Source organism: Rhopilema esculentum, chromosome 16, assembly GCF_057945365.1.
Source record: "Rhopilema esculentum isolate cy_ngs chromosome 16, ASM5794536v1, whole genome shotgun sequence".
In the NCBI taxonomy this organism is placed as follows: domain Eukaryota; kingdom Metazoa; phylum Cnidaria; class Scyphozoa; order Rhizostomeae; family Rhizostomatidae; genus Rhopilema; species Rhopilema esculentum.
The window spans coordinates 3926582-3950342 of NC_142830.1; the positions used below are offsets into that span (position 1 = coordinate 3926582).

The 23761-nt window shown below is 36.1% G+C and overlaps 2 protein-coding genes across 3 annotated transcripts; both read right to left on the bottom strand.

Annotated features, from left to right (window-relative positions):
• Window positions 1-637: 637 nt before the first annotated feature.
• Window positions 638-10561, bottom strand: LOC135682662 (putative acyl-CoA dehydrogenase 6). Its single transcript, XM_065197647.2, has 5 exons — window positions 10142-10561; window positions 5873-6082; window positions 4951-5262; window positions 4157-4318; window positions 638-1850 (listed from the first exon to the last, which is right to left on the bottom strand). Exons 1-5 carry the CDS (start codon window positions 10506-10508, stop codon window positions 1612-1614), a joined length of 1290 nt encoding a protein of 429 aa, XP_065053719.2. The 5' UTR covers window positions 10509-10561; the 3' UTR covers window positions 638-1611.
• Window positions 10562-17031: 6470 nt separating this feature from the next.
• LOC135682656 (RNA-binding protein 45) lies at window positions 17032-23758 on the bottom strand. 2 transcript variants are annotated; one of them, XR_010515712.2, is made up of 4 exons: window positions 23470-23758; window positions 20845-21061; window positions 18591-19771; window positions 17032-17324 (listed from the first exon to the last, which is right to left on the bottom strand). XR_010515712.2 is itself a non-coding variant. In XM_065197635.2 (3 exons), exons 1-3 carry the CDS (start codon window positions 23622-23624, stop codon window positions 18671-18673), a joined length of 1473 nt encoding a protein of 490 aa, XP_065053707.1. In that variant the 5' UTR covers window positions 23625-23758; the 3' UTR covers window positions 17032-18670. The 2 variants fall into 2 exon arrangements, 1 of the variants encoding a protein (XP_065053707.1); XM_065197635.2 differs by having other exon boundaries at window positions 17032-19771.
• Between the last annotated feature and the right edge of the window lie 3 nt (window positions 23759-23761).

The following is a 23761-nucleotide window of genomic DNA, read 5'->3' on the forward strand; positions in this document are numbered from 1 at the left end:
GTTTAAGGAAGAAGTTGGAGTGTTATGTGTTGTTATGCCAGAAAACGTATTTCTTGAGTTAACCTTCGGAATAATCGAATATTGCAAAGAAGGCACTTGGAATTACCTGAAAGTTAAGATCATCAAAGAAGTTATAGAAGCGAAAACCGTGGATTGGCTAAAGGATGGCTGCATTAGCTTAGAGAGGATGAGGCCAACTGGATGTTCATTTTTGTAAATTGCATGCTGTTGGACATTCTTAGGACAATACACATAGTCATAAAGCAGCTTCAATTTTCGAATATAAATCTTTAACAACGCTGTCTGTAGTGAAAGCAGTGAGAGCAATAATTTTCAAACTTAACTGAGGCTCCATGCGCGAAAATGATTGCTGATTTCCGAAAATAGCAAACTAAATGCACTGAGGTCAGCAACATTCAACGAAAAAAGGCCTTTATTCCCAAACACTATAGTAAGAGACCTTGACACCTCTATAAAAACGTGCTGTGAATAGTTTCCTGTTCTTGAGAAAATGTTGGAGGAGCTTATTATTTTTTATCAAGGAGTGTGCAAAATCTTCTCCCAATTGCTGCCAAGTGGCCTGAAAGCGAGTTTAGGAAGATAGATTCAGCGACTACATAGAGAAAGCACGCCAATACTCTCAAATGTTAATTTTTATGCTGATACAAATGAAGTGCATCAAATCAAAAATTACATCGAAATGATATCTATAAATCAGAAAACAGTCAGTTTAAACAAACATGCATTGCCACTCGACAAATGCCCCTTTTTATAATTACATGTGGTCATTAGAAAGGTTTATCCATTCACTACGAGAGGTAGGATGAAATGCTTTTAAATTTCATTTACCTGAAATTTTCGTGCCAAATGGGACAGTGAAAGCTTTTGACTCAAACATTTTTGACGAGTAAATTCTTTGTGTCAATAAATATCCGAAGAAAGTGGGACAGCAAAAATTCTCTTCATTTTGTTGAATATCAAACAGACTATAGCGAGACTAACAAAATAGTCTACTAAATGCCAGGAATTTGCGAAATTTAATAGCACCCAAGCTCGTATTTTTTCTCCCCCAAGCAGCATATTCTGCGGATGGGTCAGCGGCCTTTGCGGGCGTCTATCAGGCAATGTTCCAGACTTTTAGCTATCAAAACTTCGTTCTAGATTAGGCCATTTCAGGATTAGGCCAAGGGAATGCCAACGTCTCTTCATGATTACGTGTTTCAGAAATACTAGAACACCCAAAAAAACAATTGTCAGTGAAAAGTGTGTGTGGAATTCAATAGTATTGTACAGTAATTTCCTTGCTGAAAGGCAATCTGTCTCGTTGTGGATTGGTTAACGAGAACAATAGCTGGAACAATAGCCTAAACACGATTCCAGCGCTGCGCCATATCTTTTACAATGCGATAATTTAAAGGGGGACTGGAAACAATAAAAAATCCCTTTGTTCTTATGATCAATCAACGTCGTGACAGATTGCCTTTAATAGCAACAAGGACTTCATTACAGACGAGACGAGATTTTACTTAGAAAAGCATTTTCTTTTCTCTAAATAAGTCTAGTAGCAAAACAAATGCATGCGTTGCACACAGAAGTCAGAATGAAGAATCTTCACATTTTGGGAAGGGTTCCCATGAATTTGCAGATGATCGATAACATAACTTCATCAGCACCTCCACCAATAGACATGAGCCTAAAATCACGGAACATGCGTGAAATTTCAATGTCTGTGTACCCCATGCCACCCCAATATTGTAAGCAGGTGTCGGGTATTTCTCTAGAAAGGCGCCCTGCTTTCAGCTTGAGCATCGTCGCAAACTTTATTACATCTCGTCCTTGTACATAAAGCCCTAGAAGGCAAAAGATTCGATTATCAAATTTACATGGTGGTGATAACGACAACTATAGCTTCAATTCCTGCCAAACGTCTTGGAACACTAACGTCAATTTTAAAGGCCTGGCAGCAAAACTAAAAATTCAATATTACCTGCGAAACCTTGATAAAATTTCCTACAACTGCAAGTGCTATTTTAAGTTGCTTAACCTGTTGAAATCTTTTTATACAAAAATCAACTGTATACTACGAAAGTTTTCGATCTGCCATTTATAGCTAATAAATGACATACCAATAAGTCATTATTTTGTTCACATCAAAAACTTGATTCAAACAGCAATCAATCATTTCTTTTTACACTGTAAAGGTGTGCAAGGAGAACTTAATTGAACACAATAACCATAGTCATTTTTCAAGAGTAAAGTTAGTAATTCTGGAAATATACGGCTTTTTAAGACCTTAGATCTAATTTAATATCATTCCAGCAATCTAGATAATTTTGAAGTAAGGATCATAGATCAATGCGAACCTTTCCTAAAAAAAGGGGGTGCTCTCTCCCCGATTAGTTTATCTACTGAGAGGGCCCCTCCTCAAGAAATTCCCTGCATGCAGGTCTACTATTTTTTTCCTTACATCCTTGTTATTCTTTGAATCTGTATTTATTTACACCTAATTAGCTTATTTGAAAATGTTTGTATGTAGCGGAACTTTAAAATTATAAACTGAACTGAACTGAACTAGCTTTGGGTTTTCTATTCGCTGTATATTTATATCATCAAAGCAAGTAGTTTATATAATATGTAAGAATACCATGTTTCAATGGTATAAATGAATGGTGCTTAATCAGGGTTGGTGCTTAATCAGGGACGGTGCTAATAGCAAAAGCCAAATACGCTTATATTCTACTAAGCTGCCAATGAAAAATTTATAAAAATGCCAATGAAAAATATCATTGAAAATAGACTCATCCACATAGGGCTCTGGGGATGCAACCCCTTCAATAAGATTAATGTAACAAGACTGGGCATGTTTGAGTGTCTGTACTTATCTAGAATGTCTTGATAAAAAGAGCTGTTCGTTAATGCTTATTAATTTAAAAGCTAAAAATTGTGTTAGAAGTGCCGAAAATCTTTGATGACAGACCGACAGAAAATGAAATGCTGAAAATACCAGATGATTCTATTTTGAAAGCCTATTTTTGTTTTTTGCTAATAGTACAGAACGAAAATTTTATATCATAAGAAATAAGCAATTTGAAGAAAAGAGAGGAGTGTAATTTTTATGCACAGCAAGGGAGACTGCATCTAAAAACTTCCTGCGAGAAATTGCTTCTAAAATTTACCTGGCAGCACATTCTCAAGCCCTGGCCACCCCCTCTCTCTCCTTGCTATACGAAAACGTACGTCCTAAACTGTTACGTTGGTAAATAGAAAAAATAACATCATGCCATACTAAAACGTACTTCCTAGACTGTTACGTTGGTAAATAGAAAAAATAACATCATGCCATACTAAAACGTACTTCCTAGACTGTTACGTTGGTAAATAGAAAAAATAACATCATGCCATACTAAAACGTACTTCCTAGACTGTTACGTTGATAAATAGAAAAAATAACATCATGCCATACTAAAACGTACTTCCTAGACTGTTACGTTGGTAAATAGAAAAAATAACATCATGCCATACTAAAACGTACTTCCTAGACTGTTACGTTGATAAATAGAAAAAATAACATCATGCCATACTAAAACGTACTTCCTAGACTGTTACGTTGGTAAATAGAAAAAATAACATCATGCCATACTAAAACGTACTTCCTAGACTGTTACGTTGGTAAATAGAAAAAATAACATCATGCCATACTAAAACGTACTTCCTAGACTGTTACGTTGGTAAATAGAAAAAATAACATCATGCCATACTAAAACGTACTTCCTAGACTGTTACGTTGATAAATAGAAAAAATGTTGGTTTTCTATTTATCAACGTAACAGTTTAGGAAGCACGTTTTCGTATACCTATGGTTGGTGTGATATTTAGGAAAACTAGCATCATTGTTCTGGGGGGAGGAGCGTAAGTAGTAATATTTTGGAAAATAAATGAGAAATAATGCAAACATTGGGAGTGTACAAACGAAAGGGGCAGTGATGCTGTACATTGCTTTTGTCCAGTCACTCTTAAAACAATATAATAAATATTTAGGAACATGTTTTTCGGTTTCACGCCCGAAAATCAATATTGGAAACTTTCAATCGGAAATTATAGTAGGATGCATCAAGGTAACACTAAGATGCCTGGAGCTATCAAAACTCTGCGATACCTGTTGCTCTATAGAGTAGAGAACGCAATAGCTCAACCTCCGACATCAGTTCTGCAAGCCTGTAATGAACCACTTGATTATCTAAGACCGGCTTTCCAAATATTTTTCTCTGACTGCAGTATTGGGCTGTTTCGTTAATGCAGCGTTCCAAGGCCAGGACAGCTACAAAGTAAAATATTCCAATAAGATTTTTCTCTTAATCCTGTAGAATTAAAGCATCGGACTTTGTTTCACAAAAGGACTAGTACCTATTGTCATAATATTTGAGTGCCTTGCTTTTTAATACCCGATCAGCCTATCTGCTTTGTTATACAAAAACACTAAATAAGCATTCCTCGACACCAAATTTGTTTAGACTGTGGCTTAAATGATTACGAAATACCGTCTTTATCACTAACAGGTTTATACGTATATGACAACAAGGTTCAGTAATGGATCAAAAGCTTCCAAAACCAATCCAATTGAATTAAATTTCTGTGTTAAAGAATACTGCTGGATTCACTACGAGTAAGTAGGTTTGCTTAATATCCCATTGTCTATTCTCAACATCTTTGAATGGTTAAAGGATTTAACAGTAAAGCACTGCGAGCGTACGTAATACCATGGCTTGAACACAACGTAAATCAGGGAAACATTGGTCTTGAATCAGATTTGTGACCCTGTGAGCGTTAAACACTTGGTGTCCGTTCTGAGCCCTAAAACGCTAGGCAGGCGTTATCGTTATATCTGCCGTTATTGTTAAAGCAAAGTGGATATTGATGAAGACAAATGAAATAGACATAACAGAAGCTTACTGCTTGCTGCTGCAAATAATCTTTCTTCCTGAAATTGAAACATTTGGTACATAAATCCAAATCCTTCTTCTCCAATTCTGAATTTCTGTGGCACCCTGATGTTATCGAAATGTGTTTGCACAGTATCTGATGCCCACATTCCGAGCTTTTCAATCTTCTTCTCCATTACAAAACCTTCTGCGTTAGTTGGTATGATAATGAGCGATTTATTCTTGTGTGGAGGCCCATCACTGGTGTTGGCGAGAATGCACATCCAGTCTGCCTGGGCGCCATTTGTAGTCCACATTTTGCCACCATTTATAATATAGTCATCTAAGAATGAAGAAAGACAGTCACTTATTTTAAGAACAAAAGCCATCAACATCATTCAAATCTTTACCTTAGTTGACTGGCATATTGAAACTAAAGCATATAGCATATTTCTAAGACTCCTATCACAAAACAGTAAGCCTTACTTAGCTGTAAAATAGCTATATTTGTTGTAAGCAAACTGTGAATAAATAAATAAATGATAATAATGATGTTGATGCATGAACAACGAACGCATTAAAACCACAATTAGATTTCCAAATAACTCAAATTACATAACTACAACATTACAAAATGGGACTTTAGATATTCATCTTACACAAGTAACACAATAGGTTTATGAGTTTTATTTTATTGTAAATCTAATGCGAAAAACACATCAAAACACAGCTTTAAATGATATGTAAAGAAAAGACGGTCTTCCTCGACAAGTGCTGCGCCTGAAAAGTCAAATTACAAATGGAGAGACACAATGATTTCATGGCATCAGTTTTGGTTGAATATAAAAAGCATATCTTGTCAAAAGATTTGAAAAACTTCTGCAAACTATCATAAAGAAACTATGTTTTCATAATATCGACATGTCATAACACTTTAAGAAATCTTCGCATACCCCCGTCTTTGACAGCTTTGGTTCTTATAGCAGCAACGTCAGAGCCAGCCTCTACTTCACTAACACCAACTGAGCCAACATAATCTCCTGATATACTCGGTGCTAAAAACAGCTCTCTAAGTTCATCACTGCCAAATTTTGCTAAAGCTGGAGTACACATATCTGTTTGTACACCGATTGACATTGGAACAGACCCACAGCGAATATTGCCTGTTTCAAAACAAAGAGTTATAATGATTTCATTATAAAAGATGCACATTTGATAAACAAGAAGGTTTTGTATATTATAAGGCCAAGCTTGCCTTGCATTATACTATGGCAAAAACAAAACAAATTTATCTTTGGCAGACCAAAGGCAGTTAATATTTTTATGACTTTGGGTTGGTAAAAAATTGTTTTAACAAGATGAAAACAGCTTTGATGTCAGACTGACTGGACAAAAATTAATCCAAGACACTTCCTTTCGAATCATTCTGTGGTTTAATTTTTTAATGATTGCATGCTGGGAGGTTGCATGGTGAAGCAACAACATGAAACAAAATTGCAAAGATCGGCTATCAAAATAAGAGTAATAGTCAAATAGAAATGATTGTTTATGGCAGACAATCCATGGACATAACCCGGGAGGGATCATTTAACCACTGCTGTTCACCAGGAGTTTTTGTTCAGCAGTCTTATACCATGATTAATGCACTGGAACACCATGAAGGTAGTAGTATCAAGCAGTGGCGTAGCGTCTATGTATGCTACGCTTGCGGCGCAAGCGTAAAAATTTATAGACAAATTCTAAAATTCTTGCAACACTTTCAATGCATAACAATTTCCGCAATAAACGGCTTCTCTTTCTTGTCATGAGCAGCATGCAGTGAACTCTAGCGCCAACAGGCCAATTGGCCCCAAATTGGCTATTTTTCCAAGTAAACTGATCGCTAAAAATTATGAAATTCGAAAAATCTGAAAAACTGAAGCCCCTCCACATCACTCTTTTTGCCTGTCCAAAATAAGAGAAACATGTGATGCTCCAGTGCAGCTTCAGTGCAACTCGAGAGAAGCTTCTGAGAGAAGTGAGAATTTTCCGGACTGGAGCTTGCGGTCGGCCTGAGCGCAAGCCTTCCCGAAAATTTGATAATCCACAACATTTTTCTACCTATAAGCTGCTTTTTGCGAATACTCTTTGCGTGATACATCATTTCAAATCCAATTATTTTCCTTTCTTTACTTTGTGACTGTTGAAAAGAGAAAAAGTTTCGTCAAAGTGGGGTCAGAGTCTATTTGTCATGATCCGCATTCCGTAATTCAAGTCAAAAGGCTTGCCAGTATAGTCAGAATTTACGGACCAGGGCATGCGGTAGACCTGAGCGCAAGCCTTGCTAAATACATGATGATTTGCCGGGACTAACTTTCTGAAACTTCACACATGGAAGCATCTTCAATTCTAACAACTCTCACAGCTCACTATTTTCATCTTAGTTAACTATGAGAGTAAAAAATGAGCAGAAACTGTTGCTCCTGTTCGCTTAGGCCCTGCAGTGTGTTAACAATTTCGCAATGTGGAGAGCTCCTTCTTGCGGGAATCCCCAGCTTCATTATAGCATAAAAAATTCTTACATTAGGTGGGCATTAGGTGATGCCTTTTCTTGAGGAATATGAATAAGAATAAAATCTTTTGCAAAGCAGTTTTAGCACTAGGAGTTATTCTGAAAAGTCTTGCTAAACAATTGAGCTTTTTTCAAAAACTTTCGCATGGGTGATAATTTTTCCCTTGGCCCCTCTTCACTTTCCAACCTCTGTCGGAGCCTCTAATGAAAAGAATAGACACCTTGATTGATTAGAATTAGAGTACTAAAGATTTGTTACTTTGAAAATCAAAATTTGCTATCACGATTATCATTAATTACCGCTTGTATTTTTTAGAAACTGAAATTACCATTACATTTATTCAATATAGCCGTATATTTTATGTTACCGCATGCCTAAGTTTTGCGCTCACGCTACGCCACTGGTATCAAGATTGATTGAGAGTGGTCACAAATCTCAGGCAGTCAGACAACATGAAGCTCATTGCAAGAATTGATACAGAACCAAAGATGGAAATTGTGGGGTCGGTGCCACCACCTTTTTTCCAGGACTCAGAAAATATAACCTTGAAAAATAAAAACAAATTGCAACAAAATTGAGAACAGTGGATCAAATTCAGCATATGTGATTCTGGTGTCGGCTCGCCAAAGAACTAGCTTATACACTAAATTTCGCCCTATATCAGAGGCATACATTTTGTGCATGAGAGCTGAGTCAGTTTTCCGCAAACCCCGAAGGCTTGAACTTATTGAGTTGAAAAATCTTTAAACTTCTCCATACACTTCTCCATAAGCAAAAAAATTAGCTCACACTAACATAAGCTTATTAGTTCAAACTATGAACAAGGCTTTAAGTTTAAGCTTTTGGCATATGCAAAACGAAAAAGGTTACCCAGAAAAACTTACACTTGTCCATAAGCAAACATTATTAGCTTACACCAACATAAGTTTATAAGTTCAAACTATGAACCAGGCTTTAACCTTTATGGGTGTAAATATTGACTTACTCTGCTAACACAGAGAGGCAAGACATTCTGCTAAGAGGTGTTATCTAAGAGTCTAAAGTAGTAACTGGAAGAAAAGGAGATAAATGAACATGTGAGAGCATGGATAACAGGCATTTAGGCAAGACGGAAGGCTTAATGGAAACTGCAAAAAGGACACGACTCAAGTCTGTATATATACCACAAATACCATACCACATACAACAAAATACATTACAAAATAATAGGCATATTTTTGGCCTATTTGAGCTGATTTGGCCTAGCCCATATAGAGCAAATACTTTTAAATTGTTTGTTTTTTATATTTAAGTTACCAACAGAAAACAGTAAAGTTGGTTTGTGGTGCTATCTAGCCTCTTGTGTTGATTCAAGTTAGAATAGACAGGTTATGAGGCTGTTGCTGACTCCTGGAGTACAGAATCACATTTTCGGGCCCCTTTCAGACCGAAAATGATTTTTTAAATTTTTTTTTTTCTAAATGTCTACATACATTAAATGAATGAGATAAAGGCTGGTAGTAATTGGTTTCAAAGATACACCCAACTACTGCCACCCCCTAATAATAATAATACCGGTAATAATAATAATACCGGATGGGGATGCCACCCCCTAATTATAATACAGGATGGGGGGCTAAGTGGAAAGGGTGGCAAACTACAGATTCAATGATATGTGGTTTGAGTCCCTGACATAATCACACTTTCACTAAGAGTGGGGAGGGGAGTTGCCAAAATGGAGGAGGTGGGAGTTGCCAGAATTCCTAGTGTCTTAAAAATACCTTTAGAAGCTAGTTCGTAACAGAAACAAATACTTTATAAAAATAATAACAAAAATATTGTGCCTTTTTTGAAGTTTTAAAAAAGGGAAAAAAGGTTTTGTAGATCGAAGTGCTTCCCTAGACCTTATAAAAACAGTGAAATCATTTGCAAAAGAACTTGCTATGACCTTAAAAATAAGCCATCACCACTTCATTGAGGAGTAGAACAGAAGTTTTTGGCAATTTTAGTGTTTCTAGAGTCGCTAGAATGGGTGTGGTAACCAAAATTTCAAACATCTGTAACTCTGAAATAGAATAAGATAATTGAATGAGATTTTCAGGTTTTTTTCAGGATAGGTATCTTAATTTATCTTCCTAATTCACACTTGCATCTGTGAACGGGAGCTGTAAAGTGTTGTCAAAGTGTATCAATTTGATGTGGAATGACCTTTATCTAAATCTTTCTATCAATTTTTAATAGCAATTGGCATTTTCTCCAGAGAGCTACTGTGCTTGCTGAGTGCCCTGTGAACTTCAGACTTTAACAAACAGTTCAGGATAGCCTGCTCAACATTTAGGTAGTATTTTAAGGAAAATCAATGTTTTTTAACTAATGAATTTTCTGTCATATAGATTTTGAAAATTTGTCAGAGAGTAAATCTATTGAATGACATGATTACTGCATTGAATGAAATTTTACTGCACAGCCCAAATTGCGAAAAAGTGTTTGATAGTGTATTAACAGTTATGCAATGTTTTGCCTTACATCCGAACTGCATTTGCAAGCAAATAGAAAATCAATGAAATTTCTGGAACTTAACTTCCGTGTTTTTCTTTGACTAAAAATACTACCGTTCACACATAGACATTATTTTCAAATAACTCTATTTGAAATTCATTCATGAAGCATGTATAGCTAGTTTTAGTGTACCTAATTCCTCTGCCAATGCAACAGAATACGAGTAGTCGAGGCCTAAACCACCAAATTCTACAGGTTTTGTTACGCCAAGCAGTCCGGCATCCCCTAGTTTCTTGAAGACCTGATGCGCCGGGTATTGTCCCTCCTTTTCCCATTCATCAACATAAGGGTTAATGTCCTTTTCTATAATTTTGTTGAGAGTATTCCTCATTTGCAAGTGTTCTTCAGTGAAAATATGTTCATCACATAATGCCTCCGTGGCAGTTGTTGGCAACTCATACGCAGCTTGAGCTTTCCCTGAGAGATTCCTGCATAAAGCCCAAACACGGTACGATTTGTTCAACCCTCGACATCGATTTGCGAGTTTTGCAAACGCCATCTTTGACAAGATCAAAACAACTGCAGAAGTCTTCGGTGCAAAGTCTATTTGAGCCTCGTTTCGGTTATGTAAGAAAAAGTCGGAGGATAAAGTTCCTAATCGCTAGAAATGGCTTTTTCTCCACAAACGACCAAGTGCATTCAAATGCGTTCATGTCTAGATAACAAATAAACCCCTGAGGCATTCCCACTTACTAAACATAAACTCTTTCACTCTTTGTAAAAAGGCGAGTTAAAAATCAACCGAGGCAGATTCGCGATATTTGCGAACCTCTCGCGAGAAGTTTTGAAAACGAAATCGAAAAGTTCTGGGCTCGTAAAATTTTGAAAACAGTGACAAAAATTGATTTTTAATACGCTTTTTGAAAAACTGAAAAAAAGAATATCTCAAATATGTCGTTTCTATGAATGACTCCAGATGGATACAACCCTTTGCTAGACCTAACAAGATCAAGAATCGAAAAGTCAGACAGCCAGACAGCAAGTTCAAGAAACAAATTTCAATTTTTAAAAGAAAAGGCAGAAGCATAATTGATTGGCAATGTTTATTTTCATTGTCCATTTCCATAACAAGTCCAATCCAGTACTTTCCATTATATGCAAAAACAACAAAGTCCGATTCCTTTATTTTAAGCTTTTGGTCATAGTCAATACCTTTACCTAGGATAAGATCAAATTTGAGACTATATTTGTCATCATCAGAGACACGTTTGGCACCAATGACTGTTTCTGAGAGTGGGATGAATTGATGAAACCTTCTTGTTCTTGGCAATGTTCTTGCTTCACTAAATCGACCAGTTACAACATCACGCACTTTTTCCATTTCTGCCTTGGATATAAACATTGATTCAATGTTCTTTATTTCACTTTACAATGCTGGTAAACTTCAAAAGCTGACACAATTTGATTTGAAATTGGTCGCTGAAGACTGGCTCTTGCTGTCAGTCTCTTGATGGTTCATCCGATCCCATCGCAAGGAGACTTTCCATGGGATGTTGCAAAAAAGTTCCATGCACAACCAACTCCAAATTCTTGCTGATGGAGACACAGAAATAAAATTTTGCAATTCTTGTACTGTCCAGCGCAACCATCACTGAAATAGTGCACCATTTTAACACCACTATTCATGTTCTCTTTAATAAAATTTATTGTTAATGCCATAATCTGATGGAAAAAACAAGTATCATGATTTAAATCGTCAGAAATAAATCAAAGGGCAGTATTTTGTAATGTACCCTCTGATTTGTGATAAAAGACTATAGGATGCAGTGTACATGCTTGTTGATTCCAATGATAACTTTGAACCTCATCTTGTACAGCAAATGTATAATTTTCAGCAAAATCACCAAGAATTATAATTTCATTTTCATCCAGCTCCTCCTTCAGCTTTTTTAAAAATCTGGCTTGTGATCGGGCAATAAATGAATTTGCTGTCATGTTATCAAGCTTGCTGATTAGCTGGTCAATGAAGTCGTGTATAGGCAGTGTGACTGTTATGAGTTCTGATTGATCAACAATGGTCCATTGTTGAAATTTTCCCTCCTGCTCAGTGAAATCATTCTCGTCATCTGTATCTTCTTTGTCAAATGGGCCAATGAGTTGCTCTTTGAGGTAGAATTCAGCATTACTTACACCAGGGCACTTTTCACATCGATGAGACATACAGTTATTTCTGTCTCTGCTGCATAACACCATATCGGTTAACTCTTGGTATGTTTTCCCTATTTGGACAGCATTCATCATCAGCAAAATGTTTTGGTGAGTTGTATAAACACAGACTGAATGGGTACCAGCAGAACCAACAAGAATACACCATTTTTGTCTGAGGCTGCAAAATTTTGAAAACCCGAGTTTCATTTGAGGATCTTTATCCTTGAATGCTTTATAAAGCTCTCTTAATCCACAAAGAAGAAGTCGCTTTTGCATATGGACATTTTTCTTGATGCTAACAGTGTCTTTCTTTCCAGGCATCTGGCGGCTATATTCATCATCAGAATAAAATTCAGTAACAAGTGTTTCAATTTCCTTTGGAAGACGCTTTTCACATTTCCTGTCTGGCAATTCCAAGATCCCTCTCTTCTGCCAATTTTATTGCTGTTCAAACTGGGAATGCTGAGACTGAAAAAACTTTCTGTGCCTTTTTATGGACCATGACGGTGGAATCATAGTAAGAATTTGAATCTTTTTTGTCCGATTAGACGTTTTCAACTTCTCCTTCATTAAAAAATTAGTTGTTCCAAGTCTTTGCTTCTCTGGACCATCTCTTCCAAATTTTCAGGTAAATGTTCTTTATGTTCTTCCAAAGATTTTGTAGATACTGTCAACAATGCACCAACTTGCCTTTGAAGGGACAATCTTTTCTCTTCAAGCTTGCCTTTAACTTGATGCATTTTTCTTTTACCATACGGAACCTTAGAATGGCTTACTACTGCATGTAGCTTGATAGAGCTGATGTCAATCTCCTCTAATGTGCTATTCAATCTTCAACATCAGGAAACAACCCTTGGGAGTCTGTTGGATCAATCTTCAGTGCCTCATTAATCTTAACACGACAACTTGGACACAATTTAATGACTTTTTAGCCAGATCCAAGCTTATTTTTCGCAGCGAAGACCTCGCAGCCTTTTTATATCTCTGAAAAGGATCACCGCACTTCTTCTGAAGACGAACATACTCTACAACAAGATTTTCCTTATGAATATGGCATATTTTGTCATCATCCTTCAATTCTGTGCCAACCCTCAAGTCTAACTCTTCCATCAAAGCAATACTTAAACTGCCAACATATTTCTGTAGACTTGCATTGTTCAGAAAGCAGCTTACCGATGGAACAATTTTGATAAGAACACATGATTTTCAAGATACCTGCTTCTAAGGATTTCAGTAATTCTAACTGTGGAAAACCAATTCTTGTGAAATGACAAGCCATTGATGTGCAAAGATAGTAACCATGACCAGGGGCGTACCTTGACGATTTGGAGTAGGGGGGGGAAGGGGGGTGTAAGCGGGTGAATTTTCCGACCAAAATTCAACTCTTGCTAGTCAATGTACACACACCAATATACTATATAAAGTCAAAAAACGCATCTACTGAAAATCCATAACATTTACCGACCATCCGTAAGATTTACCGACCAACAGGTACGCCCTGACTATGACAACCCTTCCAGTACAATGTGTGTAACTTTTAGCTTCAACATGGTAAACTTTCAACTTTGATAAGTAAAATTTCTATTTTTTTCCCGTTTTTGTGGGCAAACTCGATTTTTATCACTTTTACATTAGACACATATCTACAATTGATAAATTACAGCTTAAATATTTGTTACCTATATTTGCTAAAACTAATTATCACTTTCAAAGTACAGGCACTCATAACTTCTCCAGGGCGGCAATAATAAATTAAAGGAAACTGAAGAGAAATTGATTAAAGAAAATATAATTAGAGTTTCCTTCCAAAGCAAAATCTAATTTGCAATGATTTTTTGCTTAAGATTAACTGAAGGGAAATTATAATAAATAGCCTAAAGTTTGTAAAAATATGTTTTCATGCCACGAAGGAAAATGATTAAATAACATTTGTCTACAAACGCGGTTATGAATTTTGTAAAAGTTTAGATACCAATTACTTGAAAATGGAGAAAAAGACCATAACAGTTTTTATTTAAGATAAAGTTCAATGTCTCAGGATACCCCTGGCCAAATTTGGCTTTAAATGGTGTTGTCGATTTTTTTATCAAGACTTGAATAGATGTAGGAAATATGACATCGGAAGTTCCCCAATGGGGGTTAGGTTTGACAGATGTGGTGAATTCAATAGCATATTCAGAATCTCCATCCAGGGCCGTAAATCTGTCATGTGAATTGGGGGGGTCAGCAGAGCGAATGAATATAAAGTATGCAGTCGGTCATGGCACCACAAGGGATTTATGGTATGTGTTATGGAAACAGTTAAGGGGCAAATTACTTTAAAAACAAAAGTCAATATTTTTGGATTTCTCAAGACTTTCTGCTCTATAGAAGGTATTTACAGATATTCCTTAGTACTTTTTTGTGTATGATTGGATGGATAACATTTTTCAAAGACGGCCCCAAGAAATTGAACCTTGGGAGCTAAAAATCCAGTTTACTGTCGTAGGAGGACCCACCATGGCTGGGTCCGACGCGGAAGAAAATTTTTGAAATTTTACCTTCTAGAAAGGCTAAAAAAGCATCCCCCAGACTAAATTTAATAAAATACTAGAATCGCTCAGGATAGAAAGTTCAACGTTTCTCAGGCCATTTTAGGCCATTGTCACACATTGTGTGGGCCATTTTTACACATCAAAAATGAATACATTTTAATGATACAAAAAGTGATCTACTAAATAAAAGTAAATAATAGACAAATAATAGAAATGTACGTAAATAAGTTAGTAAATAGGTCAAATAAAATGACAGATTGCTCTCTTTTTATTTCATTCTCTGTTTTCAAGAATAAAACGGTAGAAAACAGTAAAAAACGGTAGAAAACGGTAAGTTTTTATCTTGTAAAAATTATAAAAACCACTCTGCTTACAAAAATAACCTTAGTGGCTGAGGTTTGTTGCAATAACACAGAAAAACGTAGTTTGGTTCTAACCCGGCTACCAGGGATTTCCTTCTTTCAAGGAAAATGATGGTAATTTCTCCAAAAAATCGTTTTGCTCCAGATTTTTTTTGGGGGGGGGGGGGTCCAGTCCCCCCCGTCCCCCCCCGGGATTTACGGCCCTGTTCCATACATCAAAACATACAGCTTTGTGGATCAATTCATCCAAACCATAATCCTTCAGAGTTTTAAGGTTTTAGTTCTCTTTTAAAATTCTAACAGGAATTCAAAATGGCCGCCTTGTGCAAATTTTTTGAGAATTTTGACAAAATTAAAATCCCCGTAACTTTTCAACGGTTTTGAATTTTAAGAAAATATTTTCCACATGTGCTTGTGATATGGCAAAGCACTTTTAGACAGAAAATTAGCCAATTCTGAGATGTTGGGTGTCATGCCCTTGTTGAGTTGACATGGAATGACCCAATGTCCCTAATAAAGTATACTCTCGGTTACTAAGACCTTCGATAAGTGAGACTTTTGCTATATGGGGCAAATTTTTGGTCCCACCTGTACTAAAAACTCCGCATAAGTTCGACTTTAGGAAGTTCATTCGGCATTCTAAAATTAATACTGGATTGCAAAAATTACAAGCGAAGTTCAAATCTTGAAAACTCTGTCATTTTCATGTTGTGGCGCGTCCTGTCAATAAAAGATATGTCTCATCGGGCAAAAAAAAGCCAAAAACCAAATCATTAATAGTGAAATACTATGTATATACGGAAGAAGTTGATAAGGGAAAGTATCGTAATTCAGTTGCGGCGGAATTCTATCAAACTGGCTAAAAATAAACAAAAATCTAGGGCACAGTAGATTAAAACACATTAACGACGAAGTGCCTGCATTTACAATCAAATAATAGACAATTTCATCCTCTTTCTACTTTATTACACTTACCAGGATATACGCTTAAATGGGGCAATTTGTAAGTGGGATATATTTTCTATTTCCCCTGACGTCCAAAACGTCAGTATACTTTAGTCATGCAATCAACTGCATAGTTTGGTATGGTTGGAACTACCTTGCCTTGGTATAATTTCTATTTTAGTTGACATACGAACTATTCTTTGCATTCTTTCGCTTTTTTATGTCAAAACACCCAGCTAAAAGAGTTCTACTGTTTAAAGGGCAAACGTGCGTTTATCTGTCCATTCCTACTTGGCTTTTACTTGGACCCTTAAAGACTTGGGCAAGTCTACGCAATAGGAACAGAGAAAATTGCAAAAATAACGATCACTTGCAGAAATAAAATATGTTCTATTGAAAATGTTTCGCTTGCATGCAGTTATCTAGTCGAATGAATTTCAGGCGGAAAAAGTACCAACATCTAACTTGGTGTCAAAATAGAATGCTGAAATATTGAAATTCATTTTTAAGGATCGATTTAAGGATTTGAGTAACTGTTAACCGCTTGCCAATCATGTCTATCTTCTGAAAAAGCTTATTTTTATACTTTAAACGGAATGGTCATTGGGGTTCTGTTTAATAACTAAATAATATCCAGTACGTTTAAAAAGTGAAAACTGCAACTTTAGTTGAACAAGAGACCCGTCTCGAAATTCCCACAATACAATATTGCACTATATGCGTACATATAGAATTTTGCAAAAGGCGATTAACACATCATTAAAGAACTAAAAATTCATCCAGATTTACTTTGGTCTCTTTTTCAACGGCACACGTTGCCTATTTGATTAACTGACCGGCTGTTCGATTCATGTCTCTAACCCAAAACTCAAATATGTTAACGTTGATCTATATATCTAAATCAAAATAATGTTTCATCATATTTATATTCAAATTCCTCATTACGCCAAAAGATGAGTAATTTGTGAGTTAAAATTATCTATAAAAGACAAGTTATTCAAATTAGCCATAGGTGTCAAACAGTGAAAGTACATTTTCAAATACTAGATAGATTTTTCTCTAGACAGGAATATAATCATCTACTACGTAAATTGCTATTTATATACCATTGCATTTAAATTTAACCGAATCGTCAAAAAGTTTCTTCAGTTCTTGCTTAGCAACCAGTCCCACCTCAGGTATGGTTCCAACCCGTCGACCATTGTCAGGACAGCATAAGAGCGTCTCACAAAGCTGTTTCTTTTTTGCCTTTGCAATGTTCTCAGTTTCATGTTCCCGGTATCAACTTTAATGTTTTCGTTTTCCGGAGGTTGGCGTTTTGCAAAGCTGCGTAGGATAGTGAGGAGGAGGGTGTTAATGTCATCACGAGGTTAGACGAGTGCATCAGTTCATAGGCGTGCATTTTGTAAGAGAAGGGAGTGTGTGCAATATCAATCTTATTTTACACATTATCACTGGAAATCTGTGCTTTATTGATGCATACCGTTATCAATGCAATTTGTAGTCTATTTCTCAGTCAGTGTATACGCAATAGAGCATTTGTGCTGCTCCAGACGTTGGTGGTTCTTTTAAGGTGCATTTTGGGATATCTTCCAGTCGTTTCGTACGTTTATAGAGTTTTGCTTGCTGTCATTTAGCTGTCATCCTCATCAATTGCCATTTAACCATTTACGATTACAGGCCACTGGTTTTCAACCGTGTTAATATGTTTCATTCCACAGTCTCTCAAGTAGACACAACATTGCAAAGACCAATTTTCACAGATAGTCAATTCTCCGTATGTCAGCTGATTGTCAATGAACGTCTGTTGCTTCCAATTTATTGTCAAATTCTCCTTTAACGTTACTAAAGCGAACTTATTCTTTTTTTACAGTTAATGTCCCTTTAATTCAAAGTCATTAAAACGTCTACGTATAAACAGACAAACAACAAGTGTCTCTTAAAAGTAAGTAAATAAAACGTCAGTTTATAACAAGAGCACTCAAACAGAGAAATATTGTTACCTATTCTAAATGTAACACATAACAGAGGATATTTAACACTAGAGAATGTTAGTACTATGCAATACAGATTTGCGTCCAACCCACTGAAATAGTCACTTGACAATACCAGTTTTGTCTATTGATGACAAAACCAGTAGTACAAACAAGCCATACACTTAAAACCTATTCCAGCCAAAACTGAAATTTTCAACGATTCTCGAATCCATGATGAAACAAATTCGGTCTAAGCTTTAAAATAGCTTTTAAAGTGAACATCATCAAGTTGTGAACAAAATTTAACGATTTAGGTTAGGACACATTTTGTAAGGACACGATTTAGGTTTCTGTAAGGTTGTCTTGATAAGTAAAACTTTCAATGAGAGTTGACTTGACGGAAAAGTTTAACAAACAATATGTAGTTTCTATAACGCAGTATGATTTGTACATAACAAAAACTATTCACATTAACACCAAACAAAACCTCAATTGCTCAATAAAAATGACATCATAGACGAAAACATATTTAGAAACTGGCTTTTTTCTACAAAAAACAATTCAAACTGAACATTCATTTGAAGATTGAAATAAGAAAAACTATTATTGTACCTACCTGAGTACCCATAGAAAAACGATTGGCACCCAATACGAAGTAACTCCATTCTGTTAAAGCTCATTCATTTAAAGGGCACATCAGGTGCGTGGTCGCTTTCTAGCAGGGTCATGGGACCTTGGAGGGTCAGCTGGAAGAACCTTCATTCGGACACCCATGACCTCTTCTCCGTGCAATGCATCCATTGCTGATTTAGCAGCACCTTTACTAGCATACTTGGCATAGCCGAAATTTTTGTTCTTTAGCATATACACATCAATTAGGTCTCCAAATCGACAGAAAACGTCTTTTAAAGTTTTATCACTTGGCGCTGTTGGCGTGCATACAATGAAGAGCCTTTCTCCTACTTCAGATTTTGGATCTGCCAATGGCTTTACAGCAGGCAGAGCAGCAGTTGATATGAGTTTGGCAGCTGGTGCTTCGCCAGGGTGCAGCCCAACAACAGTCCCACCATAATCCGTGGCAGACACTGGGTATACATCTTCATCAGGTGCATACCTAACAATTAACTTTGAGCCTGGTGGGTACTCAAAGCCATTCAATTTTTCTTTTGCATATACCGCTGAGCCAACACTGTTATAAACAACAAATGCAATACCTTTAGACTCGCCAGTCTGAAAATTCTTTTTCAAGTCACACAACTCCATCCCTGGTATGAGGTCAAAAAGACGTGCTAAATGATCCTGACTGACTGTAACATTTACCATAACTTGAAGGCGATTGCACACACCCCCAGCTGACCTAGCGTCTGGAAAACCGAGACTCATGGCAAATGCTTGTGGTGCGTACGTTTCTTGACTTTGTCCAGCAAACTGCACTTCATGTTGGGTGGCACCTGATGTAGAAATGTATGGAAGCGAGCTTGGCTCAGACATTGACTCTCGTTTGATCTTAGCTGACTTTGGCTCTGCCATTACAGCCTTGAATGAACGATCACAGCCTTCCAAAGCAAGAGCTGCAAAATAAGGCTTTCGGAAGTTGACATACCCAAACCCTTTAGACTCACGGGTTTTCCTGTCTTTCACTACTTGAACGTAATCTACTTCTCCATATTCCTCAAAAATGCCTTTTAGTTCAGCTTCTTCCATCTTTTTTGGAATAACAATAAATAGCCTAGTCAGTGCAGTCGCATCTTCGAAATCGTCTGTAGATTTGCTCGACTTTGGTTTCGCAATGAGGGCCTATTGACAAACAAAAAGTTTTTCAACAAATTAAACCCTTCATTAGATCTTCTGCATTGAACACCCAATTACGCTTTTAGGGCAAACTCAAAATTAAAAATTTGAACAATAAGACTGTGTAGGATGCTTAGATGCCCCAAAAGCCATAACAGACCATTCACTAGTTACAATTATCAGACGCATTTGTATACAAGGCATTCATAATCAGGGATGCAGAGAGCCAAGCAGGGCCCAAGGACAGGCCCAGTGTTTGGGACCTTTCCTACACAAAGAAATAAGCCTAAAATCTGGATTTAAAATGCACTAAGTTTTTAAATCGTTTTTAATATATATTGTTAAAGCATTGTTGATCTTTCTCAAGAGAAATTTGATTTGTTTTTCTTAAAATTTCGATTTTATTAACAGTCAGGCCCCACTTTGCTTATGGGCCCGAAGGCAATTTCTCCTTTGCCTCCCTCTCTGTGCGCCTGCACAAAATTTCGTTTCAAATTTCTGCACCTTACAGTATATAAGAGGCATCTAGTTGCTCAGAAAAAAACATTTCTAGTTCATTGAGATTCTGTTGCTCAAATGTTAAAATGATTCTGTTGCTCTGAGCATTAACGATTGAACCTTTGAGCAACTAAAGTAACTAAAAAGTGACAATGGGTAATGTTTCTAACTGCTGTGTTTGTATGGCTACAATTTACAGATCCTTCTTATCTTTACTCTTTCCAAGATTTCATTGATAGTTTGAGCAAAAAAGTGAACAATACTAAAAAGGAATGTTGATTGCAAAGGAAGCATAAAACACAGAACAATTTGATGAGGATGCTGAATGAGTTTCATGTGATAATGCACCATACAGAAATTAGGTTCACTCCCTTCTGAAAATTAATTGTAGGCCCTAAATTTGAAACAAACCACTAAAATTCTTAGCAAAAAAATTTGAAAATGACAACTGCTCCAATATTCAACAAAACTAAAATCTTCATATTTTTATTCTCATTAAGAAAAACAATTATTTAAGCTTCAAGCCTGGTATTAAAATCATAAAATTGATTTTCAATCTATTCATTTGCTCCATATGTTACCTTAATAGGTTTGGTTTCATCGTCAAGAGGTTTGCCATCCAGCTCTTCAACTGCAAGAGTGGCCTCTGACATCTTTGAGAATTTAATATAGGCCACTCCCCTACTTTCTTTTGTAAACTTGTCTCTCACGACCCAGACATCTTCAAGTGCACCATATTTTTCAAAAGCAGCCCGAAGATCATCTGAAGTATGGCTCTTACTACACACCACAAAAACTCTGTTGGAACAAAATTATTATGTTTTATGTTATGTATGCAAATAAAGAAATAAATTTTGTGCAGATTAATTCATGACAACAACAAAAGAACAGCAGGCAACATGTAGTATACCCTTTAAAGTTATATTTCTTCCACAATCTTTATGAACAACCTTCTCATGATAACAGAGGAGCAAATTATACACAGGTGTTATTTCTAATATACCAGAAAGCTTCTGACTTTAAGGTTGAAGTGCTGTCTTAAAAAAAATTACGGGTAGCAGGGATTTACAGCCAAAATTGTATCTTTTTCTGTAAGCTTTTTAATCAACATCACTGCCCCATTTATTCACTTCAACCAAAATGAGATAAGGCATAACTTTTTACTAAACCCAAGATTCCTTGATATATGTTAGTGCCCCCTACTGAAAATGTTATATTTTTTAACTAAAATAGAGCTATTGTGACACAAATAAGGCCATATGAGAAGGATATGAAACAGGCAAAATAATCAATCTAAAAACTTCAATTTAGATTAATTCAAAAACTAGATTAAAATACAACAAAAAATATCAATTCCTTTTGACTAGCCAGAAACAATGGAATATTTCCCCTGCTGATAAAAAGAGTTGGAAAATTCTACTGGTAGTAGGTACATTGTAAAAATTAACTTATCCCCTGAATGCTATTAAAAGAAAACTCTCAATTTTTCTTCAACTAAACACAGGTTAATTCAAAGTTACTGTCATTTAAAAGAGACTATGTTCATTGAAAAAATTTTTAAAAACAGCAATTTCTTTACATTGGATCATTTATTCAAAAGAAAATGAATAATTGAGATTCTCGGTTACAGCTACTATCAGTCTGGCTTAGGCTGTGTGCAATAATTTCTTACAAGGCAAGTCCTCTTTATAAGATTATAGACATTAAATCCACCAAATTAATTCAGGCTTCAGGGCCATTAATAGTCAATATTGGACCAAGTTTACAGGAAAAAGGTTCTAAAAGTAAACAAATATTTCAAACAAAAAGCTTTGCAACCATATATCAAGGGAAGTATATCATTTTATTTCTTATCTCAATAGAAAGCAGACAATAAAAAGCTTCAACAACAAATGATAAACTATATGCTCTGTTGATCAAGCTAAAGATTTGTCTGGTTCTGATTAAGCTGAAGATTTTTTTTGTTTAAGGTTAAAGTCTTAGTTGAAATCCATACTTTGACTAAGGAGTGGCTAACCAAATTCAGCTACTATTTAAATCAGGAAGGCTCGCCCAAGCAAATCTTTCTAAGCTTAACTTCAAAGTACCTTTAATCTTAGACATCAGAATGCTGAACACAATAAGCACTGAAAAGAAGTAAAAAATGTCCTTTAACAGGACAATACAGAACATAAACCTTTTGTCTTCATAGAAGAGACCTTCTCTAAATCAGGATTCTTTATATCTCATATCAAAACAACCATTCGCCTATAGATGGCAAAACATGCTGTATTTTTAAACAAAAACCTTCCAGGTTGCACTGAAGAGCAGAGTGGTTAACTGTTTTACAAGAAACTTTCCCAACAGAACACATATCAGCTACTGAACATATATAAATCAAATTATTGAACAAATTGATGCTAAAAGCTCATCGGACATTTTAAACGTAGTGAACAATACAGAGACATAATATTTACTGGAGAACTTATAACAAGCATTCCCTAAAACCATTCTTCACTGACACTGCGACTTCACTGAAATTTCCACGATCAGAAATTTGATCGCGAGAAACGGAATATTTACTTTCCTTTGTTAACAGCTAAAAACTAAAACCCACTTCCTTGTACGTCGCTTTCTTTTACAGGGTATTGCAAAACGCTAATACTTTAATACAATGTAATGCGTGTGCCATATAAGAATATGAGTGAAAACAATATTCACTTGGTTAATGTGGTGATACATTACATGTTTATGTTTGCTAGAGTCAACTAATTGATTCGGTGCATTATCACTATATATCAGTTTATACCGCAAACAGGGGGGAAAAAGTTTCCTCAAACTACCACGTATCTTATGATTTACGGGAAGAATCAAAAACAAGATTTGCCACCATATTTGTTTATTCTTTTGGTGATAAGTGACTCCACTGAATACAATGGCAAGCGATTAAATATTAAAGGAAATAAACTCGCCACGAAAGCTACAATCATTTTGTAGCAGAGCAAAACAATTAATAACATTAATCGAAAAATGGATCTAATGCTGAAAATAATTATTATATTATATTTTTCTAAATCCAAGTATTCTTTTTATCTGCAGAACTAAAAACCTGAAGAAAATAACTGAAAAATATGCGGCTGGTCAGTCAATGGCCATGTGCTAAACATGTTACAGCGACCTGCAAATGTAAAATGTAGGCCCTCGAAAGATACTGTCAAACGAAATACCTTGAAAATGGAGGCTCGTCGTGATTTACTTGACCTGGCTTCGGAAACCCGGCATCTCTCCCGTTACTTATTGACGTCGTAGGCATCTTCACATCTCCGTAACTCGCCTGATCATAATAACTAGATGCCATTACTTGCGCGTTCCCAGCTGCCATGTTTTGCGTGTCCCCTCTTCTCAACGTGACTTCGTTTACCACCGGACGGTGACGCACGCGCAATAGATAAAGGAGGGCTGTCCGTCCAACAGGTTGGTCAACAATTTTGACATCTTTTGATACAAACACCAGAAAAC

Coding starts and splice junctions, on each gene's coding strand:
- LOC135682662 (XM_065197647.2), bottom strand. CDS start 10,508: ATGGCGTTTGCAAAACTCGCAAATCGATGTCGAGGGTTGAACAAATCG. Junction 6,083..10,141: donor TGCATTGGCAGAGGAATTAG/GTACACTAAAAC, acceptor GTTTTGAAACAG/GCAATATTCGCTGTGGGTCT. Junction 5,263..5,872: donor CAAAGCTGTCAAAGACGGGG/GTATGCGAAGAT, acceptor CTTCATTCTTAG/ATGACTATATTATAAATGGT.
- LOC135682656 (XM_065197635.2), bottom strand. CDS start 23,624: ATGGCAGCTGGGAACGCGCAAGTAATGGCATCTAGTTATTATGATCAG. Junction 21,062..23,469: donor GACGAGCCTCCATTTTCAAG/GTATTTCGTTTG, acceptor TTGTTCCAACAG/AGTTTTTGTGGTGTGTAGTA. Junction 19,772..20,844: donor ATGAAACCAAACCTATTAAG/GTAACATATGGA, acceptor GTTTGTCAATAG/GCCCTCATTGCGAAACCAAA.